The 25,889-nt window shown below is 37.1% G+C and overlaps 1 protein-coding gene across 1 annotated transcript in view; it reads left to right on the top strand.

Moving 5' to 3' along the window:
- The window catches only part of CDH2 (cadherin 2), a 239,958-nt gene that overhangs the window by 175,860 nt on the left and 38,209 nt on the right, over positions 1–25,889 (top strand). Inside the window, exons 6-12 of the mRNA XM_055127782.1 lie at positions 3,855–3,999; positions 6,636–6,808; positions 16,249–16,386; positions 17,119–17,304; positions 19,005–19,258; positions 20,916–21,058; positions 25,343–25,576. Coding sequence (XP_054983757.1) covers positions 3,855–3,999; positions 6,636–6,808; positions 16,249–16,386; positions 17,119–17,304; positions 19,005–19,258; positions 20,916–21,058; positions 25,343–25,576 — 1,273 coding nt within the window. The remainder of the gene's footprint in view (positions 1–3,854; positions 4,000–6,635; positions 6,809–16,248; positions 16,387–17,118; positions 17,305–19,004; positions 19,259–20,915; positions 21,059–25,342; positions 25,577–25,889) is intronic.

The raw sequence follows: 25,889 nt of genomic DNA, 5'->3' as shown, positions 1-25,889 counted from the left end.
TGCGTAGTACAAAACAGTGTTAAAGAAGAAAGTGCAATTGCCTAATCTTATTCTTTCTACATGATGATGTTCCTAAAGACTTATGAGAATAAATTTAATTAAAGAGGCTCTGATTGTTGCATGTGAGTTAAGTAGAGATTGTAACACTTTTAATGACCTCATAGTATACTATTGTATCTATAGACTATAACTTTAATCAGTTGTATGTCAGTGGACATCTATGTTGTCATTTGTCTGTCTAGCTGGTTTAGTTATTACCATAAAGTGTAATAATAAAAAAAAGTAGGTGGCACATTTGTATTTTGTATTTGCTAGCCCTGTTCTAGTTAGAAAGATGTACCACTGTTACACTTCAACTGGAAATTGAGATTTCAGTTCACTTCGGGCTCTGCCAGCCTTTGGTTTTAACAATCTTTTCTTATATTATCTAGTTAAATTTCTTATCTTACTTTTTAAATTATGTTCTGAATTTTTTAATTTTATTCATTTTGTTTTCAGCTTTAAAAGCTTCTTGATGTTAGTTATATGTATATAATCTTTAAATTGGTATATTATATATTGATTTGATTAATCTGTTCTATACTAATTTTTTCAATTTAAAAACAATATTGTAGAAAGCATTTTAAAACTCACTAATTACCTAATATTAAAATAGAAACTCCATTAGGCATTTTTGTTTGTGTTCCTCTAGCCTTGCTTATACATTTTTCTGGAATAAGATTTCAACATTTTTTTATAGCCTTTAATATAGAAACTTAAATTGATCTTTATTGCTTTTCCAATTCTTTTCATGAATAACAAAACCTTTACTGAAAATGTCATTGCCTTTTAAAAAATAATACAAGAAATGTAAAAACTATTCAAATAAAAAATGAAATTGTTCAAATAATAAATCCTAAAAATGTAGTTACTTGTAATACCAATACAAAAAATAATCTTTTTTCAGGTTTTAAATGTTTTGGTGATATTCTATAAGATATTCCTTTATGCGGAATTATAAATTTATTCTTAAATTTGATTTTTTATTGAAGAATCAATTGATATTTTATTAAAATTGATATTTTATTCTGAAACCACATGTTGCCACATACTTTTTGTGTCAGTAAATAAGTAAATATTAGTATTATTTTTATTGCCCTCCAGTTATTCTGTTAAATAATTGTAGAATATTTTTAACTTTTTGCCTATTGGTAGATATTTTGTCGAGTTAGTTTTGTTTTTTTTAATGTTTTATCTTTTAACTATAAAAAATGGGGCAATGAAGCTCTTCCTGTTTATTTAACCAGTGTCCTTGGAATAAATTTATTCCAGTAAATAGAGTAAAATTGTTCTCTGGAATAAGTATGCTCTATTCCACCCTCTTTTTTCATAGTAGTACCTCCTGATACCATTACAAATCCCAGCATTTAGTTTTTGCCAGAGTATTTGTAAAAAGTCTTTGGGCTGGAGCAATAGTACAGCAGGTAAACCTCTTGCGTTACACACAGCGAATCCAGGTTTGATCCCTAGCACCCCGATATGGTCTCCCAAGATCCGTCAGGTGTGGTATCTAAGCCAAGAGCCAGGAATACTCCCTGAGCACCACTGATTGTGATTCAAAAACAAAAGAACAAAAGAGGCACATATGCTGCCTGAGCCCATGTGCTGCTTGTGCCCACGTGGCCGAGCACATGCGGTGTGTCGCCTGCATCTCCCCTCTTGAAATGTGTACTTTCATGCTTGCATGTCCAGTGCTAGGATGTGTGTAGAGCTCTCTCCACCCTTGGAGAAGCCCTCCTTCTCTCTTGAGTGCGTTACTCTTACTATTCTCTCTCCCACTTACCCTTCTTCCTTTCCTCAGAGATAAAAAAAAAAGAACAAAAGCAAACCAAAAATAATGTACTTGATGTTTATGTTGTATAAGTTGGTTTTCATAAATTGACAATAATGAAGTCCCCCACAAAAAAAAAAGATTTTCCTATTCCGGTCTTTTGTTAAATTTTCTTTTGGTTTGTTATTCTTTATCTATTGGGATAATAGAAATTTATCTGTTATATATTTTTTTCCTTTCGTTGTTTGTATTTTTAACTTTATAATTTTTGCCCAATTATAATACATGGCTTTTGCATTATAAATTTTATGTCATATTTATTTATTAATTTATTTATTTTTTGCATCTGAATGTTTAACCTCTGTGGAATTAATTGAACTAAAAGGATAGAAGGACAATTGATTCACTTGTTTTTCTTTTTCTAGGCTAGATACTTAATATCATACATTGATTGGGTATTCTAAATGATTTATCACCAATGCTTAGTTTTTCAAAATTTTTACTTCTTATTTATTTTAAGCTCTTATCTTCTCAGTACTGAATTTTTTAGTTTTATGAATTTTTTAATTATTGAAATTTTTAATTATTAAAATACTGAAATATGGTGCAGTAAGAGTTTAGATCTAAATGCACAAACTAGAAAATGAGATATTAATAATTATTTACATTGAATATCATTCAAAACTCCTCTCTCCAAAAATTTTTGTTGTTTTATCAGTTATTTTAATGATGCTTCATAAATTGTTTAAAATAAAAAGACATAAAGCCTCAGAACATTTCACAAATGTAACAATAATAGATTTAAAACAGCACATAAATAGTCTTGTTTTTAAACTAAAATCTAATTTATTAATGCATATAGTATCAATACAAAAAGTTCTAAATATACCTTCCTATTTGAATTGTTACTCTTTAAATTTTTATAATTAAAACTCGGGAAATAAAACTCATATCTATTTTGGAGTAAATACCTACTATCCAGTTTGTCACTAATTGTATATGAATGGTAATCATTTTAAAAATACAATATTTTCTAGAATTGTGAGTCCAATTTAGTACTCCATTAATGTAATATTTGAAATCAAATTGGCGAGAAATAATTATTTCTAGAATGTTAGAAAGATAAGAAATTTTGTCATATTTTATGCTAAGCCTCTAAATATAAGAAAATAGTTCATGCTTCTTTAATTTCATAAAGAATGCCCAACAGAAACCAATAGCCAGCATCATACTTAAAAGGAAAACCATACAAGCATTTCTATTAAGGGAAGCTATTCAGTGGAACACTCCACAGCTATTGAAAAGAATGAAATGGACACTGGATGAAAAGATTTTAAGATATTCTGCCAAGAATAGCTGAGTGATTGTATTTGTTTAACAAGAAAAGAAAATTTCCTAGAAAAAAATCTATAAAATTGAGAACTTAGACTTTGGAAAGACACAGCTATCTTATATACTCAAGCACTTATAATATTTATGAGTGACTTTACAGTAATAAAAAAAATCTTAGCATCAAAATTTCCTGTATATAAGTGATTATTTCTGGATTCCTTTTTGTTTATCTCCATGGCTACTCTATGCCAGCGCCACTTCTTTTTTAAAAAATTACTTTCATACTGGTTTACCAAAAGAATTTGGTTGCTGAACAAAAACAGACTATTTGGGCTGTGAATAGACATCAAAGTTCCTTAGCCGTTCTTCATTTCCTCATCTCCAAATGATGACCATCTTTACTACATTCTTACATAAGATGATTAAATGAATTAAAATCCATGAAAGTATAAGAACAACACCTACCAGTAGTTTTTTTTTTTGCTACAGTATCAATCCTAATTATATAGAGTTGGTAAAGCTTACATTTTTATGGAGAAATAGTTTTTACTCCCCATCTCTCCCCCTACCAGTTTCTCAATACTTGTTTGCTATTTTAGTTTAAATATGGTTACTGGGTATTTAGTAGTAAGTATGGTATCTGGGTATTTTATCTTCTTACTTGAGGTATAAAATCTATTAAATCGTTTTGATTTTCTAATTACTTTTGCAGTTGAGGGCACATGCAGTGGATATTAATGGAAATCAAGTGGAGAATCCCATTGACATTGTCATCAATGTAATTGATATGAATGATAATAGACCAGAGTTCTTACACCAGGTTTGGAATGGGACGGTCCCAGAGGGATCAAAGCCTGGTAAGTGTATTATGGAGGGATAGTAGTCAGGGGATGGCTTAGGAAGAAACTCTGGATCCAACACTGTTAGATAAGCAAGAAGAGGTGAAAATTGTGGTGAGCTTATTGGTGCCATTTTCTTTCATTCATAATGCTTTTAGGGGGGAAAAGAAATTCATTTAGAGAAAAATTAATGGAAGAGGGGAACAAGAAAATATCACTTTTTACCTCACAATGGCTTTTCATACCTTTGAAAATATACCGCCCACCTTTGTCTAGATACCATAGTACCTAATTCTGTACTATAGAACCTATGTAGGGCACTTCCATTCTGCAATCATGGATACAGAACAGCTAGAAAATGAGCACCAGGAGCTTTCATTTTTCATGAAGTACAGGTTTTATTGTATTAGTGTTAGCAGCAACTACAATGCAGCTGGAGGGTCCTAAATACTGGGTGTTTCTGATGTGTAACCAAAAGTAGAAAAGGGGCTTGGTGACAGCTGTGATTACTGCCCTATAGCTGCATGAGATGTTTACTTTCAAGCTGACCCTAATGTCATCTGCAGACCTAGCTTTTAAACGAATGTCATGGAAAGTGACCCAGCCTAGAAACAGCAGTTGCCAAAAGCCTTTCAGCATTGTGAACTGATGTTTGACCAAGATTTTGTATTCTTGTACTAGAAGCACAATAGACTTTTAGTCACAATAAATCAGCAAGGACGGAAAGGCCTTTTTAGTTTTAAACCTAGTAAACAAGAAAATCTGTTGGTATAAGGATGGTAAAAGACATGTTTTACCAGGCTTTCCGAGATAATTTGGTGTTTAGAGAGATTTAATTAGCTCTATTATCACTATTTTGTATTTAAAAACCTCAGCTTTTAAAAATGTGCTATGTACCATTACCTTAGTCGTTTCCATGAATTTAGGAATCTCCCTTATGCACCAGACCATTTATAGATATGACTGTGTATGTTTTTTCTTGATCCAAAAACACTTGTCTCTGTCCTCAGAAGTTAATGCTAGAAGCAACTGGAGGAAGGGTCTGTGCAGGAAGTTTGGTCTGTGTGTCTGCTTTGACACAAAATGTACTTCCTTCATATTTTAATACTGGAAAATCCAAGCATGTTAAATGACTGCTTATTAAAATGCAAATAGATTTATACATATATTCTTTTATTTTAATTAAATGTTATCTTTTTAAAAAATCTTATTTTTTGCTTCATATTTTAATGTCAAGGATTGAACCCCTAATGGACATAATTTTAGAGATTGAACTCACACTCAACTGCTTCATTCCTGCCTCTAGGCAGTATTTGATGTCATCAACCCTGAGTTCATCTGATCTGTAATCAGTGCTTTAGTTTGAGATGCTGAAGCTTTTTGTTTATTTGTTTTAATCATTCATTAATCTTTTCATTTAACCTAGTTTAGACCTGGACTGTGTACTAAGCAATCTCAACAGCACTCATACTGCAGTGACCAGCTACTTCCTGTTCCTTTAGTGTTTATTTTTTTATAAGGAATAGATAAAAAGGGGAAAAAAATGCAAGTACCCAAAAAGTTTTGAAAAAAAAAAACAGTAGCATAAGTGTAGATCTAATGCATAATCAGTGTCTTATTTAGAGCAAAATTTCTAAATTTTTTTATTGGAGGCCCATATCCATTCAAGAAAATATTTATAGGATTCCAGGGATACAAAATAAGCATGAGGATAAATCATTTGTTATTAAAAAATCAAAAGTTTATTTTAAAACAAAATTTTCATAACCCCTTCATTCAGTCAAGCACTAAACGGGTTCTTGAGATTTGAATAATGTGACCATACTTAACTCTTCAATCTGGCCACAAATAGACCATGGAAAGGGATAGCAACTGTAAAAGCTCTAAAGCTTTAGAATACTGTGAAGGAGGTAGGCTTGGAAAGGAAATTTTCATAATTTATCTTTTATAAAGACCCACAAAATAGTGACAACTTTCAACAGTAGCTATATTTCTTTTCTAAATTACAGGTTTGTCTAGCTAGTTTGAACTTATTTGATCCTAATGCTTTGTAAATTTCCTTTCCAAAATACCTAATAAATTGAACTCCCAGAATTTGTCACAGTGTTTTTTAATCTCCTAGGAAATAATGAGCCACAATGCCAAATTCCTCTTCAATGTACCAAGACAGTAATGCTTGAAATAATTCCTTATGACCCGAATAAATGGAGTGTGCATCGTTATGCACACAGCTTACTTTCAGAAAGTGACTTAGGCATTGGGGATAATCATGCTCAGCATGTCATTTTATATATTATTGCATAATGGAAAAATTTGACAGTGACCATAAAGTATGTTTATAAAGCTATTGATATTATTTTTGCATTTGGGGTAAGTGAAAGTCTGAAGTGATATTTTCTTTGAATTATAGAGTGAACTTGGAAAAATTGCATAAAAATGTATAACAAAATAATTTCCTGGTATCTAACCCATGTTTTGTATTTTTAAATGAGTTCTGTTCATTTTAGTAGTATTTTAATTAGGCCTGGATAATCAAGTGATTGGTTTTTTAATCAGTAAGTCTAAGATTGACTTAAAGAGTAAGTCTGCCTTGATTTTAGGACACCACCTTGAAGTGACAGTGACCATTCATTATCCATTTGCATTGTGTCTAGGAACGTATGTGATGACAGTCACTGCAATTGATGCCGATGATCCAAATGCCCAAAATGGGATGTTGAGGTACAGAATTGTGTCCCAGGCGCCAAGCACCCCTTCTCCCAACATGTTTACAATCAACAATGAGACTGGCGATATTATTACAGTAGCAGCTGGACTTGACAGAGAAGTAAGTCATCCAAAAACTGTATTTTGATTTGTTCTTAAGGTAATGTGGTATGACATACATATTACCATAAGAAATAATATGTCAACAACTTTATTTTAATATTTACTTTCATTAAAAAGCAGTTGTACTTTGTATAGCTGAGTTTCTCAACCTTGCTTTCTTCATGTTGTCCCTCTCTTCTACCAGTTAACCCCTATGCTCATGCCATGCTTCCTTCTCTATTAAGTGTTCATTGATGTCCCCTTTGGAATATCTTGGGGACTGATGGGAGACACTATTTGCTGGTTGAGAAACATTGTTCTATAGTAGTTTACATAGATTAAATGTAGGTATAATGGTACCTATTGGCTAAACCTTTGCTAGTCTCTAATAATTTATTGTGATGATTGACTGACTTAAACCAATAAACCTCTGACATCTTATTTTTAAAATCTATCTGTGGTATTTTGTCAATTTCCCCCAGTGTCTAAACACTTTCATGTGCAAATAGGTTCACAGTCATGCCCAAACATTGGGGTGAATTGGGGGTAATATTAAAATCTGCACTTAACAAGTGTGTGGCCCTTGAGTATAGCCTAGTTCTGTACAAATGCTAAGATTAACTTATTTGACAGATTTAAAATTTCAACAACTGAAGTTATTTTACTGACAGTGTTTTTGAAAAGGCATGAAAGGCTGGCTGTGTGGAAAGTACACAGCATCAAAGTCTGAAATAGAATGGTGGTTTTGGTTATTTTCAGGGGGATCATCTCATCTCACTGTCATAGACAAAGTGGATACACTTATATGATTTTTTCCATGCAGTTCTGCCGCCAGGAATGTTTTGTATCATTTTCTTGATCTTCCACCTTTTACTTTTTCATGCTCTTACTCAAACATTTACAATCCCTTCCTGGAAACTTCATCCACCATGAATTTTTACACCATTTCTTTTACTTTTTCTGATCATTTTCTCACAGATCCCCAAGGTCATTGTTGACCATCAGCAGTCACTGTAGTAGTGAATTCTCCAAGTATACTAACCCACAGAGATTCATACCTTGAATATTTCTGGCTGAGCCAGATCTCGTAGTGATGAGACATCTTATAATGTATGTCAGAAGGAAACATAATAGCTACCATAATAAATAGTATTGACAAGAATTTTAGGAGTTGGTTCTTACGATGCTTTATTTGCCTTAGTAGCACTCACTTGAATTGGATTGAAGAAAACATTACTGTTGCAATTAATTATATACACAAGATAGTACTGGAAGTGCTGTAATAATGTAATCTGAGCCAATCAAGATTCCTTTATTCACTACTCAGCTGAGAGCTTCATTTAGGAGGTAGATACATGCCGATTATATTTTACCCATTAGCTCCCAGGTGTCAACAATCCAGGTGTCATGGATCCAATCAGTGATGTTGGGACATGTATATATTTTTATCTCCTCCATCACTTTATGAAATACTACTCCTAAATGCCAATAACTGCATGAATGCCTTACTTTGAATGAGAATATGGGGTATTTTTTCAGCATTCTCTTGAGTGCCAGGTGCTCATAGACTAAACAGGGGAAGCTCCTCTCTGAATCTTAATATTTCTCTTTGATTCACATCCTGGTTCTGAGTCTGAAATGAGGCTTCCTCTTGTTTTTGTACAGTGTGTATTCCTCTCACATTTATCCTGGCTGTTTTATGATGAAAAGAGAGGCATAGAAAATTATCACTTTTACTAAAGTAGACCAAGACCATTTAAAAATCAAAGAGATCGTATTTAGCTTAGAGGACGAAAGTCTGAAATCGGACCATGATCGTAGTTAAGTATATCTTGCAGTGGACAGAAGCAGATATGCCCTACTCCTGATGAAATGAATGTGGAAATGAATTTGCAACTGTAGAATCATGCATTAGATACAGTGTGAGAAATAGCTTCTTGACAGTAAAATTATTAAACAAAACAATGACTTACTAGGGGAAATCATGGAAAACCTTCCTTTTCTGAAAGTCATTTAACAGAAAAAAAATGTATCTATCTCAGAAGGTTTATGGTAATTTCTGCCTGAGGCCGGGAATAAATTACTTTGACTTCTCCAGGCCTTGTGCAGGCTTGAGTTTCTTTTATTTCTATTAGAATTCACAGTTTTCTTTCTGTCAAAAGTCATTTCAGTTGTCGTTCTCCCAGGATATATGACATCTTTAAGTGATTGAATTCCTAATCATTGAAATGCTTACCGAGGTTCAGCTTTTTTTTATTTTCCTCTAATCTCCAGGTTTTAAAAAAATATATCAATTCTTTGGTTCTCTAGGTCTAAAGCTTTACCCACCCCTCATCCTATTCTTTATTTGATTTTAAGCTCCACCTCACTTCTTGCCATATTACTTGATGGAGCATTCTCCTGGCACATCTTTTTTTGTCTCCCTTTTTTCCTCTATGCCCACATCATGCTCTTTCAGCCAGATTTGTTGATGAATCACTCTCTGTCTCATTAGGCTTGAATTTTGCCTCTGCCTCTTATGGGACTTTTTACCTTCAGTGTATTAACCCAAAGTCTCCTCTTCCGAGTCTGGAAATGGGGATTATAATATAACCTATTTCGTGGAATGGTTGCAACGAGTAGATAACACAAGACAAAAAGTCTTCAATAAACATGAGTGCCTGCCGGACAGATATTAGCTATGACTCCCCCCATTGCCATTAAAATCTAGCCTCAGCATCGGCTCGGGGAGTGCCATCACTTTTTCATCTCATCGTCATTTTTCTCATGTCCAAGAAAATATTAAACTTCATGATTTCCAAATCTAACAGTTCTTCTTCATTGTAATCCTGATGCTGTTCTTTCTGCAAGAATGTTCTTCTGTTTTCTGCTGTCTTGATCTCCCCTTCTCTACTTTTCTCCAGGATATCTTGCTACAAAACCCACAGGTTTCTGCATAATCTACAGACATGCTGAGAATCTGGAGGTGAAATTTCTCTTAAAGCCACAAAGCCAAGCCACGCATTCACACATCCAGAAACTCTTTTGCCCGTGGCACGCCAGACCCTCTAAGATCTTGACCCTAAAGCCTTCTTTAGCCTAATCTCATGAATTCATTCGCCTTCTGCATTTAAGTAACAGTAACAGCCTACCAGGCAAATAGCTCAGAAACTCTTTATACAAATATAATGTTTCATAAGGACATTCTGCCAGTCCTGCTATATTGACTATAGCAGGTAAATCCTGACTCTGAGGGTTGTTCCTCCAGCCATTCTTTCTCTGGGCACCCTCTCTAATTTGCACCCATAAATGTACACAAGCTGAGAAGCCTGGCTTATATTTGCCTTGTTCCCAGTAGTCACTAAGTTTTCTGTTTTTCTTCTCGTCTACCTTTTATGAGATCATGAACAGAAACCCTGAAGAAATCCCTATGTTGGATTTTCTTCTTTTCATCACTACGCTTCTTATTAGGGGAAAACAGATTTCAGACTTAATTTCTACTCCTTCCTCATCACCTTAACTCTGGCTCTCTTCATGCTTCCCCCAAACATGAGGAACACACCCCATCTCTAAATTCTGACTTTCATAGATGGTTCTAATACAGTGAGACTGTGAATGATGCAAACTCCAAACTCAGAGATCTAGATTTTTTGGCACTGCCTCCTATGACTGGCTGTCAATGGATAAGCTACTTAGCCTCCTTAACCATGGTTTTCTTCATAGTTAATTCTTATTTTAAACTTTAAAAAGAGGGGCCTCAGTAATAGTTCAGCAGGTATTTTGTTTACCTTGCACTCGACAGAACTGGGTTCTGTCCCTGGCATCCCAAATTTTTTTTTAATTAAAAATTAAATAAAATTTAAAAAGAAAATAAATGGGCTTATTTGGATTATTTTGAGGACTGACGAGATCACGCCAGTGTTTATATTAACACAGTGCCTGGCACATAGGTATTGCTCTATCTCAATAAACGTTTGTTATTTCTTATTCAAAACTTTTCTCTTATTTTCTAATTTTTATTTTATTAGAGCACTGTGTCTTACAAAGTTCTTCATAGTTACAGAGTTATTCATAGTCAGGTTTTAGACACCACCAATCCCATCACCAGTGTCAAGTTCCCTCCACTAGTGTTCCCAGGTGCCCTCTTCTTCCCCTTCACCCCCAGCCTGGAACCATTTAAGTTTAGTTACTGAAGACTGGGTCCCCTGATTTCAGTGTTATTGACTCAGCAGTCTGGATATCTAGCTCTGTCATTTCTTAACTCCACCGATATACCTTGACCCTTACCCGTCTCACTGTCCTCCCCACACGCTCCTGCCCCTATTGTCTTTCCTTCTTCTCCCTACACTGTGGGACCAAGGGTGATATAGACATCCCTCCCTTTAAGCCATTGCATTTCCTTGTCTTCAGTTAATGTTGGCATGCAGTCAACATTTAGACATATTTTAGGTCACAAGCTTATAACATAGGTAGTATCGGTCCCATTTCAGACCTTAGTATTTAAGAATTTTAACAAGCTTATAAATATCTACTTCCCAAAGTATAGTGATATTATTAATAGCTTGTTTATCCCTTAATCTAATACAAATTTTTGTTTCTTTATTATTTTACTCTCTATCTTTTTTTTTTTTTTTGCTTTTTTGGATCACATCCGGCATTGCACAAGGGTTACTCCTGGATCTACATTCAGGAATTTCTCCTGGCAGTGGTCAAGGGACCATATGGGATGCTGGGAATCGAACCCGGGTCGACTGCATGCAAGGCAAATGCCCTGCCTGCTGTACTATCACTCCAACCCCCTATATTTCTCTTTTATGTGACAGTCGCCACCTTATCAGGCTTCCAAAGCTCATGGTCTGCTTTTTTTCATCATACCCTGGCATAAACCTACTCGTCATCTATTCAGTAGTAAGTTCCTCTCAGTGTACCCAGGAAATGCCTCTTGTTTGACTTTTAGGACTGGTTAAAATGCTAGTACAGCAGGTAGAGCTCTTGCCTCGACACAGCCAAACCAGGTTCAATTCCCGGTATTCCGTAAAGATCCCTGAGCTCTCCCAGGAGTCATTCCTGAGTGCAGAGGTAGGAGTAACCTCTGGGCATTTCCAGGTGTAAAACCCCCAACCCTTCCCCCCCAAAAAAAAGACTCCTTGTGTCACTTCTCCCTATTCACTAAAATTGCATTCATTATACCTTCTGGTACCATGATCCATGAATATCTGTCACTGTCACTTAATGTCTACAAGGCCATCTCTGTTTTTGTTCAACTAAATATTGTTTGACTTGTTTACATCATTGTTTTGTCCCAGTAAATACCCCATTGCTTGGCCTTTTGTAGACATTCATCACTTGTTTGCCCAATAAGTGACTGAATGTTCTCACCTCTTCATTCATTGACATTATACTAGTTCGGTATTTCAAACTGTGGTACACAAGCAAAATTATTTTAATTGATACACATAGGAAAATCTCTAGGGGAAACCAGACCACAAGCCTTTTAGATACTACTGCATCAAAGAGGGATGGCCAGAGTACAAGAATTATATTGTGTTTATTTTTATAGTTACACACACTTATGGCAAGGGATGCTAGTTTTCCATTTACTTCTTTCATAATAAATTAATTTATGTTTTTAAAATGGGAGTCAATGTCAAGATAAATAGGAGTGAAGTGACTCATGGTATAGAAATAGGATATTGCAGAATTGAGAGGATGTTATATGAATCACGGTAGTTTGGAAATAGCTGGTTTATGTTCTCACTCTGTGATTTAATGAATAAATGTTGGCATGCCGTATAAATCAGAAGGTATGTTGAGATGATTTTTAAAATCTAATAAGACAACAAACAGGTTTTTCCTATTCGTTCATTTATGCAACCTCAAATTCAAAAGCAATTTTTAATTGTCAGCTCAGACTTCATGTTCTGTATCAACAACACAAACACTGGCAGAGTAAGGGCCCTGGGGAATGGAGTGTGCACATGTGTTCATAGAAGGTGAAGAAAGGTGTGTGTACTGAAAAAAACTTTAAACTAAAAGAGTAGTAGAAATGTAACGTGCAAACGCGATAGGATCAAGGACTTTCAAAAGTTATCCCTTATGTGGATTTTAGCTCTATTTGCGTGAAGCAGTATTGCTATGCAGTATTACTTAATACAATGCAGTGCTTAGCACATAAGTTTAGAAGAATGGATTCTGTTTCAGGAATTCTCAACCTTGGCATTATTCATGTTTTGGATGAGATTAATATTTGTTGTGAAAATCTGTCTGGTTTATCATAGCATAATAATAGGAATCAGTAAGCCATTAGTATCCCCCAATTTCGGTAGCCAACAATTCTTTGAGATATTTCCAAATGTCTTTTAGAAGGCAAAACCTCTCAGATATAAGAATAAAAAAATGTCAAATGCAATGGCAGAGGGTCATGATAGACATTTGAAGATAGATACAAAAGCTAGAGGTGTCAGGAAAGTGAATGAAAGGTAGTAGATGGCTTTGGGAGACAGCTGTGTTACACTTTGGGAATAGTTGACAGCACGCAGTTGAGTTTCTTCCATCGAGAACAGGCAGTGAGGAAAGTGTTTTAAGCAAATTCCTCTTGGTAAAATGTTGGACTGAAAGAGTGGGAAATCAGAAGCTTATGGAATCTAAATGTCAAAGAGAGAGAAAGAAGAAAAGTGCCTGCCTCTGGGAGTTGGGGGTGGGGGGTGGTGGAGGAACAGAACCTTCAGTGGTGGGAAAGGTACTCTGGTGAAGGGGTGAGTGTTGGAACATAATATGACTGAAGCTCAACCACGAACAAATTCATAACTGCGTGTGTCACTGTGATTCAATTTTAAAAGTTTAAAAAAATGTTCAGCATTTGGTACAGAACTCTCAATATTTCAACTCAATGGAAACTGCACACATTTGTTTGGGTCATTTTAAAGATATTTACAGGTATTTGGAGAGCAGGTATTAATGATGGATTGTATTTCCATATAACAGCTATGTGTTTTGTTTTGTCTTGTGTTTTTGCTTTTTTCTCTTTCCTTAAAGTAGACTAAAGTGAATCAACCAGCACTATATCTTTGTTTGATTTTGATACAAGAAGTGTTGCATTTTTATTTTTTAGTAAGACAATTAAAAAAAAAGAAAACCTTACATAAATCACTGTTAGAGATTGGCATTTGGGTGGACAGAGACTTCAAATCAAATGTGTGAGGTTTTGTTTTCCCTCCCACTTCTTTCTCTTTCCTTGCCCTTCCCACTAACAACTAAATCAAAAGCTGCAATTTGTGTCTGTTCTATCCAAGTTCCAGAAATCTCTTAAGAGTGGCCATTCATAATGTTAGCTATATTTAGAACCAGGAAACGCATTCTGCGGTGACAGTTTATTTTTGTATGAAGAATTATTTTGCTGTTCGGAATGTTTTAACATTTGTGAAAATGATCTCTGTTTTTCTTATCTGTGCTAATCTCCACAGAGATTTTCATTGATTTTAGACATTCATTTGAGTTAGATTTTAACATATAAGATGTCAGCTAGTGCTGCAGACATCTCAAACAATCTCAGCGTCTTCTCTTAGACACATTACAGGGTACTTTTACACCTTCTCATAAAATTCAGTATTGAATTTGAAAATGATAATGCCGCCTTCGTAATAGACATCCACATGTATGTCCCTATCCTTTATAGATCTGTGCTAATAACAGTGAATACAATAGATATTATGCCCAAATAGCAATATGCAGCTACTAAATAACTGTCTTCCGAGTCAAAGGATTTAAACATAAGCCTTTTAATTATGACTATACTTAAGAATATATCTTACCATATAGAGTTATGTATATATATATATGTATATGTATATACACACTAATGGATGGAACTGGGCCGGGGGTTGGGGGATGACCGGGGGAGAGCCCCGGCGGCTCTCCCTGTGGGCCACCCCCGGGTTCTAGAAGGACAGTCCTGGGCTGCCCACCCAGCTGGAGCGGCCCAGGCCATGGGGCAGACGGAGGAGGAAAACGAGGGCCAAGCCGGTTGATCGATCAGTTTTCGTTTATCTCATTCTCTCTCTCTCTGCTTCTCTCCTGGCTCTGGATCTCACCCCTTGATCTGGCCCCCCAACCCCCTCTTACAGCCTAGTTAAATCCCCCCAGCATGAGAGGGTTAGGGCTTACACATAGGTGTGGTCACAATCAATAGGGGTAAAGTTCTTTCCCTCCGGGGATGCTCTTTCTAGGACAGGGCGGAGTCCCATGAGTGTATTTCTCCTCTCCTCATCCAGCAAACATACAAGCATTCATAATATTAATCATTTTGTATGGACACAATAAGAAATGCATTAAGCTTATAGAATTGCTCTCCTGTGGTCATCTCGATCTCAGACTACAGTGCTCAGGCCAGATTAGTCTTTCCTATCCCTAGCAGGGTCCTAGTCCCGTCGTTACTTTTGGATCATGACAGCATTTGTCCATGGCCAAGCTCTTAACTTATAGTTAAGCATTAGGCACTTTGGCCAGGCCCATCTTGATGCCAGGGTAGCACATAAACACCGCTTGCCCTGGGTCTGTCTCATCTCTTGTCGGGACCCTGCTTTTGGGGTGCTAGGAACTGAGGGCATCTGAGGCTTAAGTGGAGAAAGCAGATGCCTGGGAATGAATAATATTCGAAGCCAATTAAATCCCAAGTTACAAAAGCATAATGTTGTCTTCTTGTGTCTATACAAAAAGGATATTGCTTTAAAGTAAACTATTCAAAAGACAGAAGGAGAGGAGAAAAGCCGTATTAACTTATGATATAAGTTCAGTGTCCTAGAAAGGTCTGACCTTACAAATTAACAGAGTCAGATTAGGGGGGAAAGCTGATTAACTGTTTTGGGGAAGAGAGCATAGAGAAGTAGTTACAGCTAAACAAAGGGATGGGAGCACCTTGATGGGTGTGACTGGGGTAAGCCTAAACTCCTCCGGGATAAACCCGGATAAGCTCCTTGTGGCAAGAGGGGAAAGGACAAAGTAATGTCATCCTACACCTATAATAATAGAACTCCACATGTAATAATATATCAGTGTGTAGGTTTTATGATTCTTTCATGCTTTCTTCGTCCTCTTAAAATCCTTGCTGTCTTCAGTGCCCTAAACTTGGTAGAAATGAACATATGATTAAGTAAATATAAACCAAAGACTTGTTGTGAAGTCGGAAAGAAGGGAAAGTTTGAAACAAGCTGGAAATTTCAGCTCAGCTGTGAATTTCACACATCTCCAATGTGTTCCTTTCCACGAGCAGAGGTGAATATATCTAGTTAAATCTCTGCAGATAAGAACCAGACCTGTGCCTCACAAGTTAAAGTAAACTCCACTTGGGAAATCTCGGGTCACGTTAATCAGAATGAATGATGTGGTGCTCTCGGTGTGTAATAAAAAGCCATTTACAGAACAACTGTTATGTCTTCTTGAGGAATTAGTTTCATTTAAGTTGTTATCTTTATGTCTTTTTAGAAAGTGCAACAATATACATTAATAATTCAAGCAACAGACATGGAAGGCAATCCCACATATGGCCTTTCAAACACAGCTACGGCTGTCATCACCGTGACAGATGTCAATGACAATCCTCCAGAGTTTACCGCCATGACTGTGAGTATAGACTGTCACTCAGAGATCCTCGGGTCTGAGGTCCATGATGGAGAAGTTTTTTTCATGAATAATAAATGTGTTAAATAGAGGTGGAACTTTCTTAACCTAATTGCACAGTGACTGCTGACTTAGACATATTTTGTCACCAAGATTTTAAGTAAGGCTCCCTAGGTAATTTGTTTTCTCATAGTCTCCCAGTCCATGGATAAAGTTGTTAAAATATGCTGCCTGGAAGAATTACTTGAAAATGACTTGATGCTGTTACAATTAATATAGTTTATAATAAAGATACAATTATATTACTAGAATGTGCAATATATCAGCTATGTAGAAATATAATACATTACCCAATTTGCAATAAATACGTTCAGGCACATGACCAACATGAGACTTTGTCATCATGTGATGATTATCTCTTGAATTGAACTATTTCCTCAGACGGATCCTTTCCTCCAGCTGCCCATTAATCAGCCAGCAGTCACTAATGAAAGCTTCATTTTAATATTAATGAAACTGTAACATAATTTGGGGCAAAATTTACTGCACATAAAGTTATGGTATTTTTTAGAGTCCAGCATAAATGCTGTGATTACGTGTATTACCGATCTCCTCTTTTAGTGTTGATCATAAAGATTTAATGGGGCAGTAAAATCGGGGCGGTGTGGTCATCAAAACTCACTGTCCTTCAGGGGTCCACAGCGCTCCTCCAATTGAGCTTTGTCTCCCTTGCAGTTCTATGGCGAAGTTCCTGAGAACAGAGTAGATGTCATTGTAGCAAATCTAACGGTGACTGATAAGGATCAGCCTCATACACCAGCATGGAATGCCGTATACCGGATCAGTAGTGGGGACCCCACTGGCCGCTTTGCCATCCAGACGGACCCAAACAGCAATGACGGCTTAGTCACCGTGGTAAAGGTAAATGCAGCTCTGGTCGTCTCGCTCTGGTTTCAGGGCTCAATATAGAGCTTCCTCCTGCCCCCTGCCCCACCCCCATCCACACATATGCTCACACAATGTATTGTGGTGAAACCATAGGAATTTTTTTATATATATTTTGCAAACATCAGGAATTGACATCTTAGTGGAGATGTATTTGTTAACATTTAGTTTATGCTATAGCACTGTCCCGCACAGCAGAGCAGGCTACACGTGGTGTATTCCATATGCCAAAAACAGTAACAACAAGTCTCACAATGGAGATGTTACTGGTGCCCGCTCGAGCAAATCGATGAACAATGGGATGACAGTGCTACAGTGCTACAGTTCATGTTGAAGCTGAAGGTAGAATAAATCCTGTCACATAGTCACTGGACTGTGATTGTTTTAAAACAGGCATGGATGGTTTTTAAGAATCTGAAGACAGGATTGCCCTCAGCGATATAAGCTGTCAATATAGTTGATATATTACTGATATGTCACATTCTGAAACCATGACTCCCCAATTGGAAGCACTGAGAAATGATTCCCCACATCTGCTATTCTAGCATCTGCAATTTGCCAATGACCTAGGGCACACAGACCACTGAAGATCACAGAGTAAGAGGGAACAAACCAGTAGAGGGCCTATGCTTTGAAGAGATTTTGAATTTATATTGCTATTTTCAAAGACTTAAAAAAAATGGGTATTTGCATTTATAATTGCCGAAAACTAAATGAATAAAACTGAATACTAGAAGCAAAAGGAAAGTTCAAGTATAAAAAAATACATAGTTGTATTGTGAGAACTCTTCACGTTTTTTGAATTTATTCATTAAGATTCTGCGGTTTACAATGCTAATAGTGACGGTTTCTCGGCCCATCATTAGTGTCCATCCTAGTGAGAGTTCTTTAAGTGACACCCTTTATTCTCCCTGGAGTCCTATCCCAACACTTCTGGTTTGTAAGTGAACTCTTCAGTGTTGAACTTACATAGAGAGATGCACTCAGTGTTAGTTGCTAAGACTTTTTCTTGGTGCATGAGTTTAGTGGAATCTCCACCAAAAGGATAGAGCTGAAAATCCTGCAGAGAAACCACACAGGGATGTGAACACAGACCTAAGAGCACAAGCATGTTTGCACCTCAACTCCGCCCTTCTTCTTGATGTGACTGTGGCAAGTTGCATAACCTTTCTATGTCTCTTGTTCTGCCTCCAGAAAATACTGTTAATAACAGTACCTAAATCCTAGCGGTATTGTGAATAAGTCTATGCTCATTGAAACACTTAGAACTGTGTCACAACTTTGCATTAGTCAATGTTAAGTCTGAGGTCATTCATGTGACTAATCAGAGCAAAGAAATTCTCTTTTTGGTGTGCTATTTTGAGTCAGGATGCTGGTCTTTAGAATAATCATATGCAGTTAACAAATATAGTCAGGGTCATAGTAAAATGTATTATTTTATGAACATAAAACTCTAGAGCACATAAGATTTATAAATATCTTATATTGACAGGTCAAATTATGATAAATATTTTAACCATTGTCCATATTGACACGTTTTCCAGAAATCTGAAAGAAACCTATTGTGTAGTGAATAACAAATGAATGTTTTGGAAATGGGGTTATTAGAAGAATAAACCGCTGAATGCATATATCCTGATTTCCTGCAAAAATATGGCTCCCTTTTTTTCTTCCAGCCAATTGACTTTGAAACAAATAGGATGTTTATCCTTACTGTTGCTGCGGAAAATCAAGTGCCATTAGCCAAGGGGATCCAGCATCCACCTCAGTCGACTGCAACTGTGTCTGTTACAGTTATTGATGTGAATGAAAACCCTTATTTTGCTCCAAATCCCAAGGTCATTCGCCAAGAAGAAGGCCTTCATGCTGGTACCATGTTAACAACATTTACTGCTCAGGACCCAGATCGGTATATGCAGCAAAATATTAGGTATCAAATGCCTTTTACGGAAATGTATATTTTGTTCCATGCTGTAAGCTAGTTTCAGGGCGGGGGTGTACTGGAGTCCCATCCCCTATCCATTGAACTCCTGACTGACAACTGGAGACCCCAGCTCGGAGCCCGCTGGAACCCACCTGGGAAACTTATGACAGAACTTAGGGCTCCACACATGCTTGTCATGAGTTCTACCACTGAGACCTATTTCCATGGCCCTTAAATTATAATTATCTGATGAACTTTCCCCTCAATCGATTAATGAGTGTATTTTCTGGGAAATATCTACTCAAAATGTCTTTGCTGTTCTTTCATGCCCTCCCTACATAAAAAAATGATAATTATGATTTACCCTCAGGCTTTATACCCCAAAATACAAAAGAAAAAATCTTCTGTGAGTATATTAGGGGAGCTTCTGATGTTCATTTTTTCTCCACACATCAGGAAGAAAAACTCATGCCAAAAATAAGATGTAAGAGCTAATTATTTTCATCCCTTACCTGTATAGTAATTATAGGATTTATAAAACATCAGTAAAGATTTCCAACCTCAGCAGAATCTAATTTACTCTTCCTGATGAGGGAGTCCATGGTTGGCAAAGCATACTCAACTCAACTATTATCCATTTCTGGTGATAGTAATTTTTTTTAATTAGCTCATATTTTATTTAACTTCTTTTAGAGCTGCTGCTCACAGATAACTGCACCTTCTTCATTTCTCTTTGTGTTTAATCAAGATAGTTAAATAGCATATTGAACTTTTTACCTGAAAAATAGAGAATTTTTTTCCCAATTTTAGTTTCGGTGACAAGCCATCCAAATTTTAAAAATAAATTTCATTTGATAAATGTATTCATACTGATAAAAATGCTTCAGACAGACTCAGCCTGTACAACTTCCCTTGAGTGGTATTGGTTGGAGGCTTATTGCGATATAAAAGTTCCTAATAGGACTATAGTTCTAAACTCTTTGCCATGATAAAGGTGGAAAATATTGCAGAAAATAAAAAGTACAATTCCTGATTTTTCTCTTAAGTCCTACATATTAGGACTATTGCTTATTTAGAAAGTATATTTAAGTGGCGAAGGCGATAGTACAACAGGTTCATCCCTAGAAACACATATTAGCATATTATCCCCTGAGCCCACCAAGAGTGACACCTAAGCAAAAAGCCAAGAATAAGCCCAATGCACAGCCATAGTAGTCCAAAGACCCAAGCCCCCGTTCCTATCTGTCTGCCTGCCTATCTATCTATCTATCTATCTATCTATCTATCTATCTATCTATCTATCTATCTATAAGCTGTTTTACCTGCAACATTGCTATCAGTTGAACTAAATAAGCTAAAAACAGGAACTAGACTGAGCTTACAATGAGACCTGTTCAATTTTCTGTAGCTCCTGATTTTTTTTCTCCAACCCCTATTTGCTGTTTCCTTCATGCCCACTCATACACACCCTTCATGTTCCCCAAACCACAAAATGCTGTAAAAATATGTTCCCCTGTTAAAGCTGTATTTCTGGTTGCATTTGCAAAAGTGCACATTAATGAGCTGGTTGCATCTGGAATTAAACCTGAAATTTCTGCTTTATTTCCTCAAAGCTTTTATGTAAAAAAAAAAAAATTAAATCCAATGTGCTTCCATTTTGTAGGTACACAAAATTATCTGATCCTGCCAACTGGCTAAAAATAGATCCTGTGAATGGACAAATTACTACAATTGCTGTTTTGGACAGAGAATCACCAAATGTGAAAAACAATATATATAATGCTACTTTTCTTGCTTCTGACAATGGTATGTAATTTGATCTGGTCACTGTATTAACCTTGTGCTGTAACACAGAATAGAGATTCATATTGAGTACATCATCCAAAAACAAGACTTCCTTGATGACCCAGTTGTCTAGACAACTGACCTTTAGTACTCTAAGACCCCAACTTCTAATTTCTATTTTCATTGGGTTGTCAAAAACACACATCTTCCCTTCTTCGGTGAATATTCCTAATAGCTACACACCTTCCTTTATAGCTTCCTGTGGTGATTACGTGCTTGTGTGTTTTTTCTGGTCTGGTATATGTATATGCTAGTTATTGACGCAGTATTGTTTCCCAGTTGTTTGTTTGTTTGGGGATTTTGAGTCACTACTTGGCAGAACTCAGGGCTTATTCCTGGCTCTGTGCCCATAGATCACTCCTGAAGGGCTGTGGGGCACCAATACATGGTGCCAGACATTGATCCCAGGTCAGTGCCTCTACGACAAGCACCCTACCTGCTGTACTATTTCTTTGCCCCCACAGACTATTATTTTAATAATCAACCATTTTATTCCCCTCCTTCTTGTCCCTGTGTTATAATGTCCAACAGATGCATGCACATTTGGTTGTGATGACCACACACTTGATTGTGGCACTCACCAGTGGTCACCGTGCTCATACACTTGTGCTTGCCAGGAGTCATGCATTTTTTGTTGCAGTGTTCATCCCAGTTATTGCACTCCCAGGGGTCTGCTGTGATCTCTCTGTGCTGCTCACACACATGCTTGTCAGGGTTCACACTTCTGCTAGGGTGTCACACATTCTTGGATGACATGCTTGCAGGGGTGTATGATTCAGTGTCAGTGCTAGCTAGCACATACCTGGCTATGCTAGGAAGCACAAACAGCAGAGCCACCACCGGGAGCATGCTTGGCACATGTGTGCAGTCTTGGAATTGAACTTTGTCCTCTTTCAAAGGCACTGTTTGCCATCCCTGGGCCCCCACTGTGTTTTTTTTTTAATTAATCTATTTATATTACATCGAGACTGTATTTGCTGTCAGGGGTTGATCTGTGTCTAGCAGTTTTCTTCTTTCTAGTCTCTAGCCTGCCAAATGCTAGGGAATCTTATTTAAGGGTATAGTGTGGGGAGTGTATGGGTTAGCACCTTTTTTCTTTCTGGTTTTTCTGCTGGATTCTAAGTGATTGCCTTGAGTTGATAGCACTTTACGACAAAAGTGACTTGTGTAAACCTAACAATAGGCTAGTATGGTTTCTTGACACTGGTGTGATGTGTATTTACATGGGCAGTTCTGTTCTGCTGAAGCCCTAGGTCCACACTCCTACTCTACCACTTTGTGACTGTAATTGGCAGCAATCTCTTAAATCTAGAGCCTTAGAAAAAGAAAAAAAGGAGTAGTGATGATTGGAGTATCTTACTCATGGTGTCTCAGGGAAAATAAAATGGTTTGTACAAATAAAGCTTTTAATAAAGCAGTGCCTGCCACAAGTATTGAAGTAAATGCTTCTATTCTGTGTTAAGAGTTTTAAAACTGAGTCGTCATACTATTTTGAAATAGTTTTGAGATAGGCAGTTTGACAGATGTTTCTTATCAACACTTTTGTTGTAACCGTTTCAGTGAATCTTTCATATCCAACATAATAAGATTCAATGAGTTGTTATCTGTTGTAAATGTGTGTGATGACAGGGCTAAAGAAATATTTGTTATCCTTTCTTATATAAGAATATCTCGTGTTGAAAACGGGTGGAAACAGCTTCTGCCATTGCACGTCAGAGCAAACAACTCTCGGGTCTGTTTTATACTCTCCTGCTGTGTGTCAGTGGTAGGTAGCACTCCACAGTGAAACACAAGGCGCTGTATATAACACCGTTATGTGTTATAAAGAACTCTAAAATCATACATACGCATGCATGTACATATGTCCAGGTTGGCTGTGAGTTGCAACCAGATTTCCTTTCCCCAGGGTAGATGGTTTTCTATTGGAAAAGAGTGAGTGGCCGAGTCTCTGTAGCTGGAATGCATAGCAAATATATTGCCTTTAAATGACAAGGCTGGATTTGGATTCTCAGTTCTGCTCCTTAATAAGGCATCAAGCTCTTAGGCTTTTTGCACCTTAGTTTCAATATTGATAAATTGGTTTTGCTTTTTCCCTATTCTATTGTTATGAGCAAAATAATATTAAATGTGATACTAGAGTTGAAAGGTTCTTAAACTACATCTTATCCTGATGGGGATGATAATATAAATATAAGACTTAATAACAGTCACTCTGCCTTCCATGTTAACTCTTGTGGCTCTCAGAGCTATGTGAATTTTACCCATATTCTTCAGAGAGATCCATAAATTTTTCTTCTTATTGAATCTGTGGGCTGGAGCGATAGCACAGAGGTAGAGCATTTGCCTTGCATGCAGCCGACCCGGGTTCAATTCCTCTGCCCCTCTTGGAAAGCCCGGCAAACTACCGAAAGTATCTCGCCCACACGGCAGAGCCTGGCAAGCTACCTGTGGCATAACCGATATGCCAAAAACAGTAACAACAAATCTCACAATGGAGACGTTACTGATGCCTGCTTGAGCAAATCGATGAGTAATGGAATGACAATGACAGTGACAGTGGATCTTTAGATGTTTCCATACATATCTTCTAAGTAGCATGTGTTGGGAAGATTACTTAAACCTCTGAGTCTAATATGTAAGCATTTGTTATAAATGCTTCATTTCTGGCAATAGAATATGTTCAATATATGTACATTCTGCCATTTAAAATGATATATTATGCTTATATATACCGTGATTCTTTTATGATATTATATATTTTTAATGGGGCTGGAGCGATAGCACAGTGGGTAGGGCGTTTGCCTTGCACACGGCCAACCCAGGTTCGATTCTTCCGCCCCTCTCAGAGAGCCTGGCAAGCTATCAAGAGTATCTCGCCCACACAGTAGAGCCTGGCAAGCTACCCGTGGCGTGTTTGGTATGCCAAAAACAGCAATAATAAGTTTCACAAAAGAGACGTTACTGGTGCCCACTCAAGCAAATTGATGAGCAACAGGGTGACAGTGATACAGTGATAATATATTTTTAAATTTTTAATAAATATAGTAGAGAGGGCCAGAGAGATAGTACAGAGGCTAAGGTGCTTAGTTTGCATGCATTAGCCTTGTTGGGATCCCGGGTATCCCACGTGGTCCCCAAGTATGCCAGGAATGATTACTGAACATAAAATCAGAAATAAGCCTTGAGCATTGCCAGGTGTGACCCAAAATCCAAACTATAAATGAATAACTTATAATAAGTCCCAGAGCATACAGAAAGTACAGGGGATATGCTGCTTGCTTTCTATGTGGCTGACCCCTATTTTATCCACGGCACCTCCTACGTTCCTCCAGAACTTCCGGGAGTGACCCCTGAGCACAGAGCCAGAAGTAAAAGTAGCCCCTCACTACCAAAGGGTGTGGTGACTGTACCAAAATATATATAAACAAATGCTTGTTCACGGCAGAACAAAATAAATTAGCACAAGTGGTAGAAATATTTTACAGTGCAATAAAACAGGTCTGGGATCAAAGAGCATGGTGTAACTAGCAACCTCCACCACTTGTGTGGGGAATTATGAGACATTTACAGAGGCAGAAGTTCCTTATTTCTTTAATCTGTCTTCATATGTTTAGACTATGATGATACGTATGATATAATCACAATAAATTTTACTATTTTACAAGGAAATAATGCTTTATATCATAGTATGTGAAGCAGCTGAACACTTCTTCCAAGAAGACAAATGGACAAATGATTTCTCTTCTATGTGTGTGTATGTGTGTGTGTGTGTGTGTTTCCCAATGAATTTATGATTTTGTCTGTAGTCTCGTTAAGCATTTCATAGGCATTCTTATGTCCTTCTGTGCACCTGTCTTAGCTCTCCCTCAGAACTATGGTCCATGAGATCATGAGCTGGTGTTCTGCTTCTCTTACATTCCCTGAGGTACCTTGGGGAGGATGGTATGCACAGGGTGAAGAAAAACAGACGGCAAGGGCACAAAGATTTAGAAATGTACTCCCGCCTGGGCACACACAATGTCCACTCCCATTGACAAAGTGTGACAATGGGGGATCATCTGAGAACAGAAGAAGTGGCTTGAAACAGTCCTGAAACAGTCTGCTCAGGTGCTATGGCAACTAGAGTTTTCCAAGGTTACGCAGTGATGTGGGCAAGAATGCAAGAAGCTTTGAGAATTTTACTGTAATTGAGACTCATGGGAGAGTATCGTTCAACATGGGTTTGTGGCTTTTGTTCTTTTTAAGGAATTCCTCCTATGAGTGGAACAGGAACACTGCAGATCTATTTACTTGATATTAACGACAATGCCCCTCAAGTGATACCTCAAGAGGCAGAGACTTGTGAAACTCCAGACCCCAATTCAATTAACATCACAGCACTCGATTATGACATTGATCCAAATGCTGGACCGTTTGCTTTTGATCTTCCTACGTCTCCATTGACTTTCAGGAAAAATTGGACCATCACGCGGCTTAATGGTAAGAACAGGTTAATTATTTTAATATATGTGCAGTTGAGAGGTTTTTGGATCTTGGTGTGAAAAGTTAATTTTCAGTGCTTTTCCATCTCCTCATTAAATATACTTTAAAAGATGCCTAAAGCTTAAATAAGGTATTAAAACATCCCATAAAATTAAAACAATAGGGGTTGGAGCAATAGCACAGCAGGTAGGACGTTTGCCTTCTACACGGCCGACCCAGGTTCAATTCCCAGCATCCCATATGGTTCCCTGAGCACCGCAAGGAGTAATTCCTGAGTGCAAAGCCAGGAGTAACCACTTTGCATCGCTGA

Source organism: Sorex araneus, chromosome 2 (assembly GCF_027595985.1).
Source record: "Sorex araneus isolate mSorAra2 chromosome 2, mSorAra2.pri, whole genome shotgun sequence".
In the NCBI taxonomy this organism is placed as follows: domain Eukaryota; kingdom Metazoa; phylum Chordata; class Mammalia; order Eulipotyphla; family Soricidae; genus Sorex; species Sorex araneus.
Note: the sequence above shows the minus strand (reverse complement) of the source record. Positions and strands in the feature narration are given on the sequence as shown.